The sequence below is a fragment of the Caretta caretta genome, chromosome 9 (genome assembly GCF_965140235.1).
Source record: "Caretta caretta isolate rCarCar2 chromosome 9, rCarCar1.hap1, whole genome shotgun sequence".
Lineage (NCBI taxonomy): Eukaryota > Metazoa > Chordata > Testudines > Cheloniidae > Caretta > Caretta caretta.
This window is the reverse complement of record NC_134214.1, coordinates 44024390-44041207: the sequence shown is the minus strand read 5'-3', so window position 1 is coordinate 44041207 and position 16818 is coordinate 44024390. Positions and strand designations below refer to the sequence as shown.

Genomic DNA, 16818 nt, shown 5'->3' with positions numbered 1-16818 from the left:
AGTCAATGGGAAGGTCCCCCATTGAGTTCAGTGGGCTTTGGATCAGGCTCCTATTCAGTGCTTTGCCACTAGAAGTTCTCAAGTGAGCTAAATTTCTTGCACTGCATATCTACAAAGCAATAATCAGAGCACTCTTGGTAGATCTCAAGTTGTGTAATGTAACTTTGCAATTAAAAAGCACCATAGTTTACAGACACATACCAAGAGGAAATTAAATGAAATTGAAGTGTTTTTATATTTTAACATTCTACTAAAGCAAAGGCGTTTTGTAATGAGACTAATCTCATTTTATCACTTAATTGCATCTAGATATGCCAAACAAATTTACTGCTAGTAACCTGCATACAATATAATATATTAATTATAAAACACTATTACAGTTTTCACAAGAAGGAATAGCTACTCTTACTGTTCTGAATCCAAAGCATTTGGTCAAATTAATTGTAATTATATTTTTAGTTGATATAATCCCAGCCAAATCAATGGGAGAGCTAATTATGCAAATTTAATTCTTTTTAATCCACAACCATCTCATCATAAATAATTTTATTTCAACCGATTGCTAAAAGGAAGGAGGAGACATTATGTTGCTTCCTTATTTCACATTACTAAAGTTAACAATAAACCAAATTTCAAAAGCTTCTATTTTTTCATTTTTGAACTCTAACTACAAAAGAGCCATTGTATATTTTGGCAATACTACAATATATAAATAGTTTAATTATCAACTGAAAATGATTTAGCACCTGGCTATTGTTTATAATGTACCACATGAAGACAAAAAACATATTACTTAAAACTTTAATCGCTATAATCTCCTGCATCTGGGGCATCTAGAAGAAGTCTTTTCACAAGTCAGATACAATACAAAAACAATAAATTATTAATCGATGAGCAAATAATTTTTAATTGACAATGTATTCATCTATGTTTCCCAACCTTTGTTTATAAAATATTTGTGAGAAGAATATGGAAAATCTCTACATTTATTTGTTATTCAAATTATTTCTGATTTTAATAAACACACTTTTCTCCACATCTGAATACCTCACCAAACATTTGTTGGAAATAGGGCTGGCTAAAAGCAGCAATTTTTGTATCAGGAAAAATGTAAAGGTTTTGACATTTTTTTTCATTCTGACGAACAAAAATGAGACCTTTTGAAATTTCTTTGTGAAAAGACATGAGAAACACACAGACACACACAACCAACCCACCAGAGCAAGGACTTGAACCTGGGTCTTCTACATCTCAGGTGAGTTTTCTAAATGCTAGGTTATTGACCATTCGGTGGGGGTCATGAAAACCCTTTTTTTCCCCTCAAAATCAATACATTTCTGCTCAAGGTTTCAGTTTCCACAGAAAAAAAGTTGACATTTTTTCAACCTGCTGCAGTTGCAAATGTTCGGTATTTCAACTTTGCAAGTTATGTTGTTTTGGTTAGTTGTCTAGTGCCTCTTCTTTTGTTAAAAACTTGATTATGTAAGTCACCAACACAATGCAAATTTCAGATTTACAATCCAATATGGAATTGTGAAATTCACTTTCAGCAAATATTTGAGATATAAGTTTAAATTCACTTTCCACAAGCATCCTGTTTTTCTTTACCCATGTTCATGGAAAGGCTCCAAAACACTAAGTTGAAACCTGCTTTAAAATGTGAATGAATATTCAGAGAACATTTTCCCTGCATTTACCTGCTGTGTGAATTCTGTCACCAGATCCTTGACATCCATCCTCATCATCACAGTCCCCGCTTGATTCCATTGCTTCACTTTTCCAGCCCCCACTGCCACTTTCCCTGGAAGCCCAACGTTCCAACTTCAATTTTGTCTTCTCTGTATCCAGCTAAAAGACAAGAAAACAAGTCACAATGAAATTTAGTGTCTTCACACAATTCAAGGTGCAAATGACAAAGAGCCTGATTTTATAAGGGGCCGAGGACCCTTGGTTCTGAAATACTGTGGGTCTGATTCTGTTGTTAAAAATGTTATATTTCACCCTTTTATATTAAAAATGTTATATTAACAATGTTATATTTCACCATACGGTTAGTGCAATGTTTTGGGTTATTTTCATATGAAGTCAACAGTAAAGCTTCCTGGATGAGGGGCAGGGTCATCACAGAGGTGTTGCAGGCATTTAATACCTCATACATGAGGGCCCTAGTATCTTAAAGGATTGGGCCTTAAGGTAGGATTTTTAGGGCATTGAGCAGTTAACAAGATCAGGTCCAAAGCCTGTGCAGACTGCAAATTGTGCACTTCACTTTAACTTGAATCAGAAAAACATTTCACTGAAACAAATTTCTTGGAATTACTATAGAATAAAAACAAGCTGTTTCTGGAGTCACTCTGAATTCACGGCATTAGCTCATGCTAGCTGAAGTACTGTATTTGCTATAAAACAAACCTTTTTTGAGCTTTATATGCTATCCCCATTTGTCATACTTTACAATGTAAGAAACACAAATGTGTCATCACAAAGGTCTAGACCACCATTAAAACTTGTTTTCAATGGCAGCCTAAGTGGCCGGCTCGTCTCCCTGTTTGGGGTAAAGCTTTTTCTTTGGTAATTAGAAGGGAAGAAGGTTGTAGCTGATGCTGTGAATGTCATTCTGGTTATGCTGGAAAAGCTCTCACAATAAGGAAGTTTGGCAGTGTTTCCTAAACTTGGCCACTCTGGATTTCTCTAATCTCCTCTTGGAAGTTAGTTAATTCCATGGTCGGGTCCCCTCAACTGAGAATGCCTTGTCCTTAGCCCTCACATACATCATTCCGGGCTGTGGTTTTGGCAGTCTGAAGATGGAAATGAGGTCTCTAATATAGCTGGGACCTGATCTGATATATTTACAGCTTTGAAGATCAGGACAGATCAATCTGGCAGTGGAAATGGCGTGGGAGCCAGCCGAGAAACTGGAGCTAAGGCTTGACACACTAACGGAGACCTAAATGGCAGAAGAGGAAGGCCGCAGCATTTTCCACCACCAGGAACTCTTGAATTGTTTTCACATTCCTCTTCAAATATAGCGAGCTTCCATAATAATGCAGTCTGACAAACGCATGTCTCACTGTGCCTAGGGGTCCTGTTCTAGTGAACAATAGTTGCTACCTCGTACTGGGGAGAACCTGGCTAATTTACCCTTTACCTGAAATTGTCCATTTTGGTTATTCTGAAATGCACACATCACTGCACTGCAGTGGGAAGATGAGTTTGTGAGGGAGAGGAATATGGATTTTAGTTGGGAAAGGCATTGAACACTGTCCAATTGTTGTTGGATATTTTTTTTAACAAGCTGCCTGATGTCGAGCATCATTATTCACAGGCTGAAAGCCTGATGTCATGGGGAAGTAAGAGAGCAAATATTTTTAGCAAATGTAAAAAATAAATCTGTGTATGTGGAGGAAAGGATTATTTAGTTACTTCATAGATTTATTGTGTCCTGACCATCTTGGAGGAGACTCATTCATTCTTGGTTATAATCCTTCAGAATGAAAAGAAATGGCTAAGTGGTGAACAGAACAGATGCAAAATTTAATAAAGGCTTTTAATGATTGTTTGCAGTCAAGGCAGAAAGGTTTACTGCCTGTTAAGGTAATAACTCTTTTTCAAATTGATTTCATTCAGCACTCATGACTCAAAAGTGAATAACCGAATGATGTGTGCTCAGCTGTCCTGGAGAAGGGTAGAGAAATGAGCTCTGTGTTCAACCATGGGTGCACTGCCGCATTTCCCAGACTACTGAATGCGATGTCCTGCCTTCCCTTCAGGAAAACAGCCCAATGGCAACTTATATACACATCTACTAGCCCTCCTCCCCACATTCTACAGTTCCTCCCCCAAACCTCCTCTTTCCTAAAGTCTTTCCCAGCAGAGACATCTACACCTACAGTATCTCCCAGCTGGTGTAGCAAGGACCCCAGCCAAGTCTCCTTCTCCTTTGGTTGAAAAGGCTCCCTCTTATAGTAAGCCCCAGCTCTGGGCTGTTGCCATGTGACCTTTGGTCCCCTGACTCAGTGCCTTGAAACAGGGCACAGGAAAGATGCATATACCCAAGGACATTTTCATGTCCTTTGCCCCTACCTATCAATTGCATGTCCCGTGCTTTGGGAAATCATAGAAATAATAGAAAAATAAGGTTGGAAGGGACTTTGAGAGGTCATCTAGTCCAGCCCCAAATGCTAAAAGAGGACCAAAGAAACCTAGACCATCCCTGGCAGGTGTTTGTCCAGCCGGTTCTTAAACGCCTCCAATGATGAGGATTCCACAGACTCCCTTAGAAGCCTATTCCAAAGCTTAACTCTGGTTCTCATGGGTGACTTTAATTTGCCTGATATCTGCTGGGAGAGCAATACAGCGGTGCATAGACAATCCACGAAGTTTTTGGAAAGCGTAGGGGACAATTTCCTGGTGCAAGTGCTAGAGGAGCCAACTAGGGGGGAGCTTTTCTTGACCTGCTGCTCACAAACTGAGAAGAATTAGTGGGGGAAGCAAAAGTGGATGGGAATCTGGGAGGCAGTGACCATGAGTTGGTTGAGTTCAGGATCCTGACACAGGGAAGAAACGTAAGCAGCAGGATACGGACCCTGGACTTCAGGAAAGCAGACTTCGACTCCCTCAGGGAACGGATGGGTAGGATCCCCTGGGGGACTAACATGAAGGGGAAAGGAGTCCAGGAGAGCTGGCTGTATTTCAAGGAATCCCTGTTGAGGTTACAGGGACAAACCATCGCGATGAGTCGAAAGAATAGTAAATATGGCAGACGACCAGCTTGGCTTAACAGTGAAATCCTAGCGGATCTTAAACATAAAAAAGAAGCTTACAAGAAGTGGAAGGTTGGACATATGACCAGGGAAGAGTATAAAAATATTGCTCGGGCATGTAGGAATGAAATCAGGAGGGCCAAATCGCACCTGGAGCTGCAGCTAGCAAGAGATGTCAAGAGTAATAAGAAGGGTTTCTTCAGGTATGTTGGCAGCAAGAAGAAAGCCAAGGAAAGTGTGGGCCCCTTACTGAATGAGGGAGGCAACCTAGTGACAGAGGATGTGGAAAAAGCTAATGTACTCAATGCTTTTTTTGCCTCTGTCTTCACTAACAAGGTCAGCTCCCAGACTGCTGCGCTGGGCATTACAACATGGGGAGTAGATGGCCAGCCCTCTGTGGAGAAAGAGGTGGTTAGGGACTATTTAGAAAAGCTGGACGTGCACAAGTCCATGGGGCCGGACGAGTTGCATCCGAGAGTGCTAAAGGAATTGGCGGCTGTGATTGCAGAGCCATTGGCCATTATCTTTGAAAACTCGTGGCGAACGGGGGAAGTCCCAGATGACTGGAAAAAGGCTAATGTAGTGCCAATCTTTAAAAAAGGGAAGAAGGAGGATCCTGGGAACTACAGGCCAGTCAGCCTCACCTCCGTCCCCGGAAAAATCATGGAGCAGGTCCTCAAAGAATCAATCCTGAAGCACTTACATGAGAGGAAAGTGATCAGGAACAGTCAGCATGGATTCACCCAGGGAAGATCATGCCTGACTAATCTAATCGCCTTCTGTGATGAGATTACTGGTTCTGTGGATGAAGGGAAAGCAGTGGATGTATTGTTTCTTGACTTTAGCAAAGCTTTTGACACAGTCTCCCACAGTATTCTTGTCAGCAAGTTAAAGAAGTATGGGCTGGATGAATGCACTATAAGGTGGGTAGAAAGTTGGCTAGATTGTCAGGCTTAACGGGTAGTGATCAATGGCTCCATGTCTAGTTGGCAGCCGGTGTCAAGTGGAGTGCCCCAGCGGTCGGTCCTGGGGCTGGTTTTGTTCAATATCTTCATAAATGATCTGGAGGATGGTGTGGATTGCACTCTCAGCAAATTTGCGGATGATACTAAACTAGGAGGAGTGGTAGATACGCTGGAGGGCAGGGATAGGATACAGAGGGACCTAGACAAATTGGAGGATTGGGCCAAAATAAATCTGATGAGGTTCAATAAGGATAAGTGCAGGGTCCTGCACTTAGGACGGAAGAACCCAATGCACAGCTACAGACTAGGGACCGAATGGCTAGGCAGCAGTTCTGCGGAAAAGGACCTAGGGGTGACAGCGGACGAGAAGCTGGATATGAGTCAGCAGTGTGCCCTTGTTGCCAAGAAGGCCAATGACATTTTGGGATGTATAAGTAGGGGCATTGCCAGCAGATCGAGGGACGTGATTGTTCCCCTCTATTCGACATTGGTGAGGCCTCATCTGGAGTACTGTGTCCAGTTTTGGGCCCCACACTACAAGAAGGATGTGGATAAATTGGAGAGAGTCCAGCGAAGGGCAACAAAAATGATTAGGGGTCTGGAACACATGACTTATGAGGAGAGGCTGAGGTTAACTGGGATTGTTTAGTCTGCAGAAGAGAAGAATGAGGGGGGATTTGATAGCTGCTTTCAACTACCTGAGAGGTGGTTCCAGAGAGGATGGTTCTAGACTATTCTCACTGGTAGAAGAGGACAGGACAAGGAGTAATGGTCTCAAGTTGCAGTGGGGGAGGTTTAGGTTGGATATTAGGAAAAACTTTTTCACTGAGAGGGTGGTGAAACACTGGAATGCGTTACCTAGGGAGGTGGTAGAATCTCCTTCCTTAGAAGTTTTTAAGGTCAGGCTTGACAAAGCCCTGGCTGGGATGATTTAATTGGGGATTGGTCCTGCTTTGAGCAGGGGGTTGAACTAGATGACCTCCTGAGGTCCCTTCCAACCCTGATATTCTATGATTCTATGATTAACTAGCTTATTTTTTTTTCATACTATCTAACCTAAATCTTTTTGCTGCAAATTAAATCCATTACTTCTTGTCCTACCTTCAGTGGGCACAGAGATCAGCTGATCATCAACCTCTGTATAACAGCCCTTAACAAACTTGAAGCCTGTCATCAGATCCCCCCTCAGTCTTCTTCTCTCAAGACTACAAGACAGTTGTTGTTTTTTTAATTTTTTCTCATACGTCAGGTTTTCCAAACCTTTTACCATTTGTGTTGCTCTCCTCTGGATTCTCTCCAATTTGTCCACCTCTTTCTTAAAGAGTGGCACACAAAGCTGGACACTATACGCCATCTGAGGCCTCACCAGTGTCAAGTACAGCAGAACAATTATGTCACCAGTGTCAAGTGGAGTGGAACAATTACACTTCTCTTATTACACCCTACAATGACATTAGCCTTTTGTGCAACTGCATCATATTGTTGGCTCACGTTCAATTTGTGATCTACCATAACCCCAGATCCTCTTCAGCAGGACTACTCCCAAGCCAGTTATTCCCCATGTTGAGGTTGAGCAATTGTTTTTTCTTTCCTACAATTCAGTAAAGACAAATGCAAAGTACCATATTTATCTTATTGATTTCAGACCAATTCTCCAATGTATCAAGGTCTTCTTGAATTCTAACATGGGTATAATAGGCCGGGGAGGCTAAGCCTCCGCAAACAGCCTCCGACCCACCACCTTTGAGAGCACGGAGGGGACGCCTAGGCCGTGGCCGCACCCACACTTTTCCCCCATGGTCCCATTTGTGGCCGAGGAGAGGAGCGAGCGACAGTGGCGGGGCTGAGTGGGGAGGGGCTGAATGGGACCGGGACCTGGGGTAGAGCGGAGGTGGGGCCTGGGGCGAAGCATGGGTGGGGCCTCAGGGGGAGGAGGCCGAGAGGGGGTGGGGCCAGAGTCTGGATGCTGGGGGAGCTTCCGTTGCTTGCACCGGCCTCCCCAAATGCCAGAGCCACGCGCCACCTATGAATTCTAAGTCTGTCTTCCAAAGTGCTTACAATCTCTCTCATCCTGATATCATCCACAAATATTATACACATACTCTCTCCACTCCATTATCCAAGTCATTAATGAAAATATTGACTATTGCTGGACTATGGTTGGTGTACTGGTGCAGTTAACCAAAATTAAAAATAGATTTAACATGTACAGGAGTAGCAACTTTATTACTCCTGAAATACTTATTGCATAATAAAGACTCAGATTATCTCCCCCAGATGTATGCATGTAGGGCCTCTTCTGCATGCAGATCTCCCCTACTGCACAGAAGTGGACTTAGCTGCTTCTGCAGGGCCAGCCCATCTCCTCCAGAGGTTTGAGAATATGCAAAGAGAAATGGAAGGAGGCAGTCTGGAAAGGGAACTGGCAGGGAGGGATGGGGGTGGCAATGGACATTATCTTCCTTGTGGATCTTACGCAAAAAGGATTATGCAGTCTTATTATCTTTTTGTGTGTTTTTTGTAGGTCCTGGAGGCAGCCAGGTCAGGGGTGGTCACTTGTGCTTTGTTCCAATGGAGCCGTGCTGCCAGGCTATGAGAGGAGCTTCCACTAGGGGCTAGAGCTAATATGTAGTACCAAGGCTTTTGCCCTGATGGTCCTGACATGCAATGGAGCCGAGGAATTCTGAAAATTTGGAGGCATCAACCCCCATGGTCTTTTCTGTGAGGTGGAGGAGGGACAAATTCCACTCCCTAATGGACCAACATGGAGAGAACCTCTCCAAATGGATTCTCCGCCATAGTCTCCTCCCCATCTGTTACCATGGAAGAGACTGATCTGGATCAATAACTGGCATTTATTTCACACTTTCAACAAAATAGTTCAATGTGGTATAACTTTACTGACCGTACTAGCTATCTATCAATACACATGCAGATCAATTAAACCATCACTGAACCCCAACCACCGCCACCTCTGGCTGCTTAAACAGTGAGCAGGAGCCCTGCACAGTAGTTCAGGACCAGAAGTGAAGAATGCAGTACCTTATCCAACTGAAACAGCAGAACTGGATTTTTGGTAGAAGAAATGCAATGATCCCTTTGGATTTGTGCCAGGGCACAGGATCTAAATCTTTACCCTTGTAGAAAACATCATGGGAGTTTTAACAGGAGCACAGACTTTATGACTTCAATTTTTTCATCCAAAAGATAGCACTTCCAAAAGCATAGTGCTTTCTAATGCTATTCTGGGCCACTGGTTCCGTACTGACTTAATTAAAAGACCAACCCTGTAATGAACAGCTCCAGTCCTGCTTGCTTTATGAGAATTGACAGACTGACCACCAGCAGGTGGGTATGAAGTATCCATATTATATCTTTTGCTCATTAAAAGGCAACATGAATAAGGCCTAATGTAAAACCCCTTGCTGTTAATGGGAGTCTTTCCACTGCAGTCTTTCCACTGACTATGAGCTTTGGATCAAGCCCATGGTCCTCTAAAGAGTGTTGAGAACCTACACAATATTCCTGAATAGATTGCTTTGCATTTGATTTAGCTGAAATGTGCATAAAATCATATGTAACCAGGAAGCTCTGAATTAAATACACCGCTGACAAGGTATATTGTTTATTCCAGCAAATGCCTGGAGTATATTATATGCAGGAAATGTGGTTCACCATGCTTGTTCCAAATGTTATGTGACACAAAGGGCCCAAATCTCCCACTATGGGCCAAACCTTAATTCATTCTCTTGATCTTTGGCCACAGGGCATGGTCGAATATAGATTTATTCTCAAACACTTTTTGTACAATGGCAGCATTCCCACTCGAGCATCAATTTTGTGAATGCCCCTTCTGATTAATTAATAGCTGTATAGCTCCTTGAGATACGATTCTGTAAAAGTGTAACTATTGTATTTGTATCTGAGGTAAGAATTCAGCAAAATAGAATAACAAGGGCTCATTTAATTAGAAAATAGGTTTTTTTAAAATTATATTTTGCACCATACTTTCAAGTTTATCAGATCAGTAAACATGGCAATGGAAAAGCTATGAGGATACCATATGGATACCATAGGATAACATCTCCTAAAGGTGAGTGCTTGGAATATTCAAAGATGACTCCTACATGTTAATTGTTTCCAAAGTGGTCTGTTTCCTCTATGATGTACTTCAGTATGAATATTTTTATATTCCAAAAAGATGGCCATTGCTATGAACTGAATAAACTTGACAGTAGTCCACCTGTTAGTCAATTAAAAAGAGTATGAGTCGAGACATCCCTCACTTGCGATGTTTTCATAGACATCAAGACAAACATAAGATATACATCATTTAGTAACTGAAGGCAAAACATGATCCTGTCTAAAGAGGCTAACAAACAATTTTTTCCAAAACTGTTCTGATGAAATACATATCATTATCTTCAGAGACAATGAATTTTGCACGAACAATGTAAAAAAGCCTACTCTGGAAAATAAAGTCACAAATGACTCAATCCTTCCTGTTAGAATATAAGTATTTTTTCTCAGTATGCTCAGTGTTTCATTAAAAAAAGTCCTTTCTAAATGGTTATTAGGTCAGAAATGACTACAGCAGAATGAAACAATACGCTGCTTTCTTAGCCAATTGTCTGTATTTTTTCATAAGAACTGACAAAATTAGTGCTGTACATAAAGAGCTGGATTTTACTGATGCCTGGTGACTGAGCAGATGCTCTGTCAATTCACAAAACAATAGGAACATAAGAAATTTTAGGACATAACAGCCACATATACTTATTCTAAGTGCACCCTCTCCTTTGAGATGATATGTATAGTCAGTTTCCCTCCATATGTGCACTTAATCCCCTCATAAAACTGTTTGCTCTTATTTCTGCCATTCACATTTACTCTGTGCAGTCCTTTTCTTTCTTTCAGCATAAAGAAGCAAAACTCTTCTTTTTCTTCAGTCTCTAGTCAGGCATTTTCTTCAGTCTGCTCTCCGTCATGCTTGTATCTCACACTAACTCCAAAAGGCTAGTTGCACTTCCCTTCTCTAGTCCCTTCAGAGATGAGAATACCTCAATAAGGGGCCCTCTTATGTTAATTTTTACCTAAAGAATAAAAATGTATAACCTTTTTGAACAACAGAGACTCCTAGGTATCATTCTGGTTTCCTTCTGCTCTATTTACCCAATTCCTCACAGTAACCCTGGCATAACAAATCGGGTTTCACCTATACAATACTAAAATAATCTAATCAAATTGTTATGCATACTTCATTAAATTTGGTTGAGCGCTTTCAATGGTTTTAGAATTTCATTCATGTCTTCTCCCCACTCCCCACAAAGCCTTTCTGCTTAGTGTTCTGACCACTATAGGTAGATATACTTTTCTTAGGTTTTAGAATCATTGAATCATATAATATTACAATTGAAAGAGACCTCAGGAGGTCATATAGTCCTACCCCAACCGCCAAAGCAGGGCCAACCCCAACTAAATCATCCCAGCCAAGGCTTTGTCAAACTGGACATTAAAAACCTCTAAGGATAGAGATTCCACCACCTCCCTAGGTAACCCATTCCAGTGCTTCACCATTCTTCTAGTGAAATAGTGTTTCCTAATATCCAATATAGACCTCCCCCACTGCAACTTGAGACCATTGCTTCCTGTTCTCTCATCTGCCACCATTGAGAACAGCCTAGCTCCATCCTCTTTGGAACCCCCCTTCAGGTAATTGAAGGCTGCTATTAAATCCCCCCTCACTCACTCTTCTCTTTGGAAGACTAAATAACCCCAGTTCCCTCAGCCTCTCCTCGTAAGTCATGTGCCCCAGCCCCCTGATCATTTTCGTTGTCCTCCGCTGGACTCTGTCCAATTTGTCCACATCCCTTCTGTAGTGTGGGGACTAAAACTGGATGCAATACTTCAGGTGTGGCCTCACCAGAAATAATCATTTCCCTCATCTGCTGGCAATACAGCCCAATATGCCATTGGCCTTCTTGGCAACAAGTGCATACTGCTGCCTCATATCCACCTTTTCGTCCACTGTAGTCCCCAGGTCCTTTTCTGCAGAACTTCTGCTTAGCCAGTTGGTCCCCAGCCTGTAGCAGTGCATGGGATTCTTCCTTCCTAAGTACAAAACTCTGCACTTGTCCTTGTTGAACCTCATCAGATTTCTTTTAGCCCAATCCTCCAATTTGTCTAGGTCACTCTGGGCCCTATCCCTACCCTCCATCGTATCTACCTCTACCTTCAGTTTAAAAGTCAGTTTACCTAACTTGCTGAGGGTGCAATTAACCCATCATCCAGATCATTAATAAAGATGTTGAATGAAACTGGCCCCAGGACTGACCCCTGGGGCACTCTTCGTGATACCAGCTGCCAACTAGACATCGAGCCGTTGATCACTACCCATTGAGCCTGACAATCTAGCCAGCTTTCTATCCACCTTATAGTCCATTCAGCCAATCCATACTTTTTTAACTTGCTGGCAAGAATACTATGGGAGACCGTATCAAAAGCTTTGCTAAGGTCAAGTTTTATCCCAGTCTAATCACCTTCATTTGTTTATGGTGAATTTTGTAAGTCACTTCTCTGCCAGTGTCCCTAGGTCATGCAAGTAATTTTGCATTTTGATGCCTTTTCCTTTCTACTTAACTTTTTTCCCACTGGTTTTGTTTCATCAGCAAATTTCATCAAATGTTCTCTCTTCTAGACAATTTAGGATGATAAATGTGAACAAAATTGGTTCTAGTGCTGATCTTTGTGGACTCCATTATCCACCTCAATTCACCCTGAATTGCTCCACTTACAAGTTGACCTAAGTCTACAATAACCAACCCAATTCTTTATCTATTCAAGCATTTTTAGATTTAGATTTTCAGAAAGCTTTTGACAAAGTCTGTCACCAATGGCTCTTAGGCAAAGTAAGCAGTCATGGGATAAGAGGGAAGGTTCTCTCATGGATTGTTAAAAGATAAGAAACAAAGGGTAGGAATAAATGGTCAGTTTTCAGAATGGAGAGAGGTAAATAGTGCTGTCCCTCAAGGGTCTGTATTGGGCCCAGTCCTATTTAACATATTCATAAATGATCTGGAAAGAGGGGTAAACAGTGAGGCGGCAAAATTTGCAGATGATACAAAACTACTCAAGATAGTGAAGGCCCAGGCAGACTGCGAAGAGCTACAAAAGGATCTCCCAAAACTGGGTGACTGGGCAACAAAATGGCAGATGAAATTCCATGTTGATAAATGCAAAGTAATGCACATGGGAAAACATAACCCAACTACACATATAAAATGATAGGGTCTAAATTAGCTGTTACCACTCAAGAAAGAGATCTTGGAGTCATTGTGGATAGTTCTCTGAAAACATTGACTCAATGTGCAGCGGCAGCCAAAAAAGCGAACAGAATGTTGGGAATCTTTAAGACAGGGATAGACAATACGGCAGAAAATATCATATTGCCTCTATATAGATCCATAGTATGCCCACATCTTGAATACTTTGTGCAGATGTGGTCGCTCCATCTCAAAAAAGATATATTGGAACTGGAAAAGGTTCAGAAAAGGGCAATAAAAATGATTAGGTGTATGAATGGCTGTCGTGTGAGGAGAGATTAATAAGACTGGTACTTTTCATCTTGGAAAAGACACAACTAAGGGGGATATGATAGAGGTTTATAAAATCATGACTGGTGGGGAGAAAGTAAATACGGAAGCGCTATTTACTCCTTCTCATAACACAAGAACTAGGGGCCACCAAATAAAATTAATAGGCAGCAGGTTTAAAACAAACAGAAGCAAGTATTTCTTTACACAATGCCACAGTAAACCTGTGGAACTCCTTGCCAGAGGGATTTTGTGACGGCCAACACTATAACGTGGTTCAAAAAAGAACTAGATAAATTCATGGAGCATAGGTCTATCAATGGCTATTAGCCAGGATGGGCAGGGATGGTGTCCCTAGCCTCTGTTTGCCAGAAGCTGGGAATGGGCGACGGGGATGGATCACGTGATTATTACCTGTTCTATTCATTCCTTCTGGGGCATCTGGCATTGGCCACTGTCGGAAGACAGGCTACTGGGCTAGATGGACCTTTGGTCTGACACCTTTGGTCTGGCCGTTCTTATATTCTTATCTTTTCTCCTACACCCATTTACTAACATTGCATGTGACCACATTTTACTAAGATATAGATAATTCATAATTTTGGCTCCCACCAATTCATGTTTTCGTTATTGCTTTAAACAATTCTAAAGAATTTTATGTCAATGGTTGTCCTTCTGTAAATCGATGGTAATAAATTTTAGGAATTAAGGATAAACTTTCAAAAGGGAATCCAACCTGCACCCTCAGTTGAATTACGGTGGCAATTCTATATCTTTACCTAATTGTAGGTACAATCTGCAAGTTAGATGACCAAACGACTCCTACATTTACACCTACATTTGATATTGCAGGAACATAAATGCAGAGGTAAATGATATCTGTGAAAAAGGAAGGTTCAGTCTCGGCCCTTTTGTAATACATTCATTATTTTACAGTATATTGCAATTTTTGTCTTGATTTGTGAAACCAGTATTTTTCTCAGTGCTTAAGTGAAGGTTACGGGCCTGAAATTATTTCTCTCTTGCCTGTCTCTTAATTACCAGTGAAACACCACAAGACCTGTTTCTACAGTATATTGTGTGTTTCTTCTTCCCATCTTTTTGCTTACTCCCTTATAAGAATTCTAGAAAGGGTTCAATCTGTTCTACGAATTTTTGTCAATGTTAAGTGTTTTCGTTACTTGATCAACTCTTCTGCTGTGATTCTGAGCCCCTTCCACACGATTTATTCATCTCCTGGGAAATTTGTTATCTTTCTTGCATTTCTCTCCCCATTCTCAGGACAAATAATGGATTTAGTTAGTTGGTGGTGTTTTTTTGAAGTTGTTCTTGTTTTTGTTTAACTGTGTCTATCGTAAGTCATTAAATTACTCTTCTCATGTTTTAAAGAACATTCTGATTCCTTCAACTAATTTTAGCTCCTAATCATTTTTCAAATCTCTCTTGTAATCTTTCTTTCATTCTCCACAAATAACTGCTTCCCTGCTGTTTTACATCTTTAACTTCACTTTGTAATCTATTCAGTCCTTCGTACTTGAGGTTTTGGACTTTCATGTCTTTCTTACCTGTGATTAGTTTTTTGCACTTCCTGGTTTATGCAAATGGACTTTCTAGTATGTTGATTGCTAGAGAAAACACTTACAACTATGGCAACATTAATTTATCTTTGAATACTTTCCATTTACCCTGTGTTTCCTTCCTCTAATTTTGCTTTTTGCCCACTCATTCTACTTCACTTCCCAAAGTCTTCTAGAATGTGCATAGTCAATGGGAGACCTATATCCCAGAGTAAACAGGTTAAATAAAAATTACTTTTTCTATCTGATGTAATAGGCTTATTTCATCAGGAATCTAAATTGGCTTTAGGAGTTTTGCCTTGTTCTACAGTTCAGGATAGCTCTATTTTTGAGGTTAGCTTTATAATTTTTTCCTCTCAGATCATTATTAAAAGTGGCTATGTTTATGCTATGTTTTTGCAGAGTGCTTATAGTATGATTAGTTTAATGAGCTAAAAATCTTGGGATGCCCTTGAAACATTTTTACTCAAATATTTTTACTCAGATTTACACTGTACAGATGTACACTGTACTCAAATGTACAGACAAATAGGAATGTGAATTCTGTGAATCTCTTGAGTTATTAACAGAAGCTCTATAATAGCTGCGCTCCCCATTCCTACAAACCATCAGCTGTAATTCACTAATTCTGAATGATCTGAAGTGAACATTTTATCTCCTATTACTTTACTATTAACTCTAAACAATCACTAGTTCTATCTGAGCAGGAAAAATGGTTTGAAAAGACCTGACATATTTTGGTTGATTTGGTTAGTAGTTTAATAGTCATGTCTCAAAAGAAGAAATAAGTACCTGACATACTTTTTTACATCTTAGCTACTCATACATTACACCTCTAGAGGATGAAATTCATCCTGTATTAAAAGACAAAGAAAACTATGATTTTGTGTTTCCACTTTTCTATAAGTGTGACAGAGCTTGGGAAAAAAACCAGAGTGTTGGGGAAATGAGAATGGGGAGTCTTAGAAAAGAAACAACATACACTGTCACGTCACCAATGAGACATATCCTTCTTCCTTTTAAGAGGAGATTGTTCAGTATTTGCTTTTAGCTATGGCTGTCCCACTCAGTGGCCTTGATTCACCTCACAGACACATTTTGATGACAGCTAGCCTGCTCTCCTGATCCTGGCAAGGGATGCTGGTGAGAAGATGCTAGTTGGGTGGGCTAAGAGCTCTACCCCGAGTGATAATTCCGCTAGGTCCCTTGATGCTGATACTTATGTGTCGGGTTCTGCATATGTGCCCCATTTTGGGGGCCATATTCACAATAGCATTTTTATTGGGCGTTTTGGGTCATCAAGGTGTTTGAGCTGTGTTGGCAGAAGAGTGTGCCCTGTACCAAGGAGACCTCTGAAAGGAGCAAAGGGGATGGACTGAGCATGTTTCTTTAGGATCGATGCTGCCACCTCAGCAGTGATGATAGGGGTGCATATATGTGATGGGGCATCCTCCCAAACACACCATGAAAGGGTTAACATAGGCCAGATGGGCCAATTAACCTATTAGGCTGCAAACCCGAGGACATTTAGGCAGAGAGGAAAACCCTAATCAAGGAAAGCTCACCTGTGCAGGAACAATGTGAGCTGGTAGCAGAAAGGAGGCTGCATGGAGTACAGCTGCAGTCACTCTCCCTGGGACAAGGGAGAGAAAGAGATTTGGACCCAAGAGAAAGGGTTTGTCTAGCAGACCCAGAGGAAAGGGGTTTGGTTAGAAGGGTGGAGAATGTGAGCCTGGGATAGGCAAGGTAGGAAGTAGTCCAGGGGAGTGGCAGGGAGGTTTGTGGTTGCCCAGACCTTTGCTGCTGGAGATAGGGCCTTGGACTGGAACCGAGAGTAGAAGGTGGGCCTGGGTTCCCCTACCAGCCACTGGGTGAGTGGCACAATCTGGGCAGTGAACTTGAAGGCTGTCTGGGAAAATGC

General features: G+C 41.3%; 1 protein-coding gene across 4 annotated transcripts in view; it reads right to left on the bottom strand.

The window, feature by feature from the left end:
• The window catches only part of LOC125642570 (glypican-5-like), a 610585-nt gene that overhangs the window by 140966 nt on the left and 452801 nt on the right, over positions 1–16818 (bottom strand). For all 4 annotated transcript variants that reach the window (XM_048864161.2, XM_048864160.2, XM_048864159.2 and 1 more), the window contains one exon: positions 1698–1848. In XM_048864161.2, the coding sequence (XP_048720118.1) occupies positions 1698–1848 (151 nt within the window). The remainder of the gene's footprint in view (positions 1–1697; positions 1849–16818) is intronic.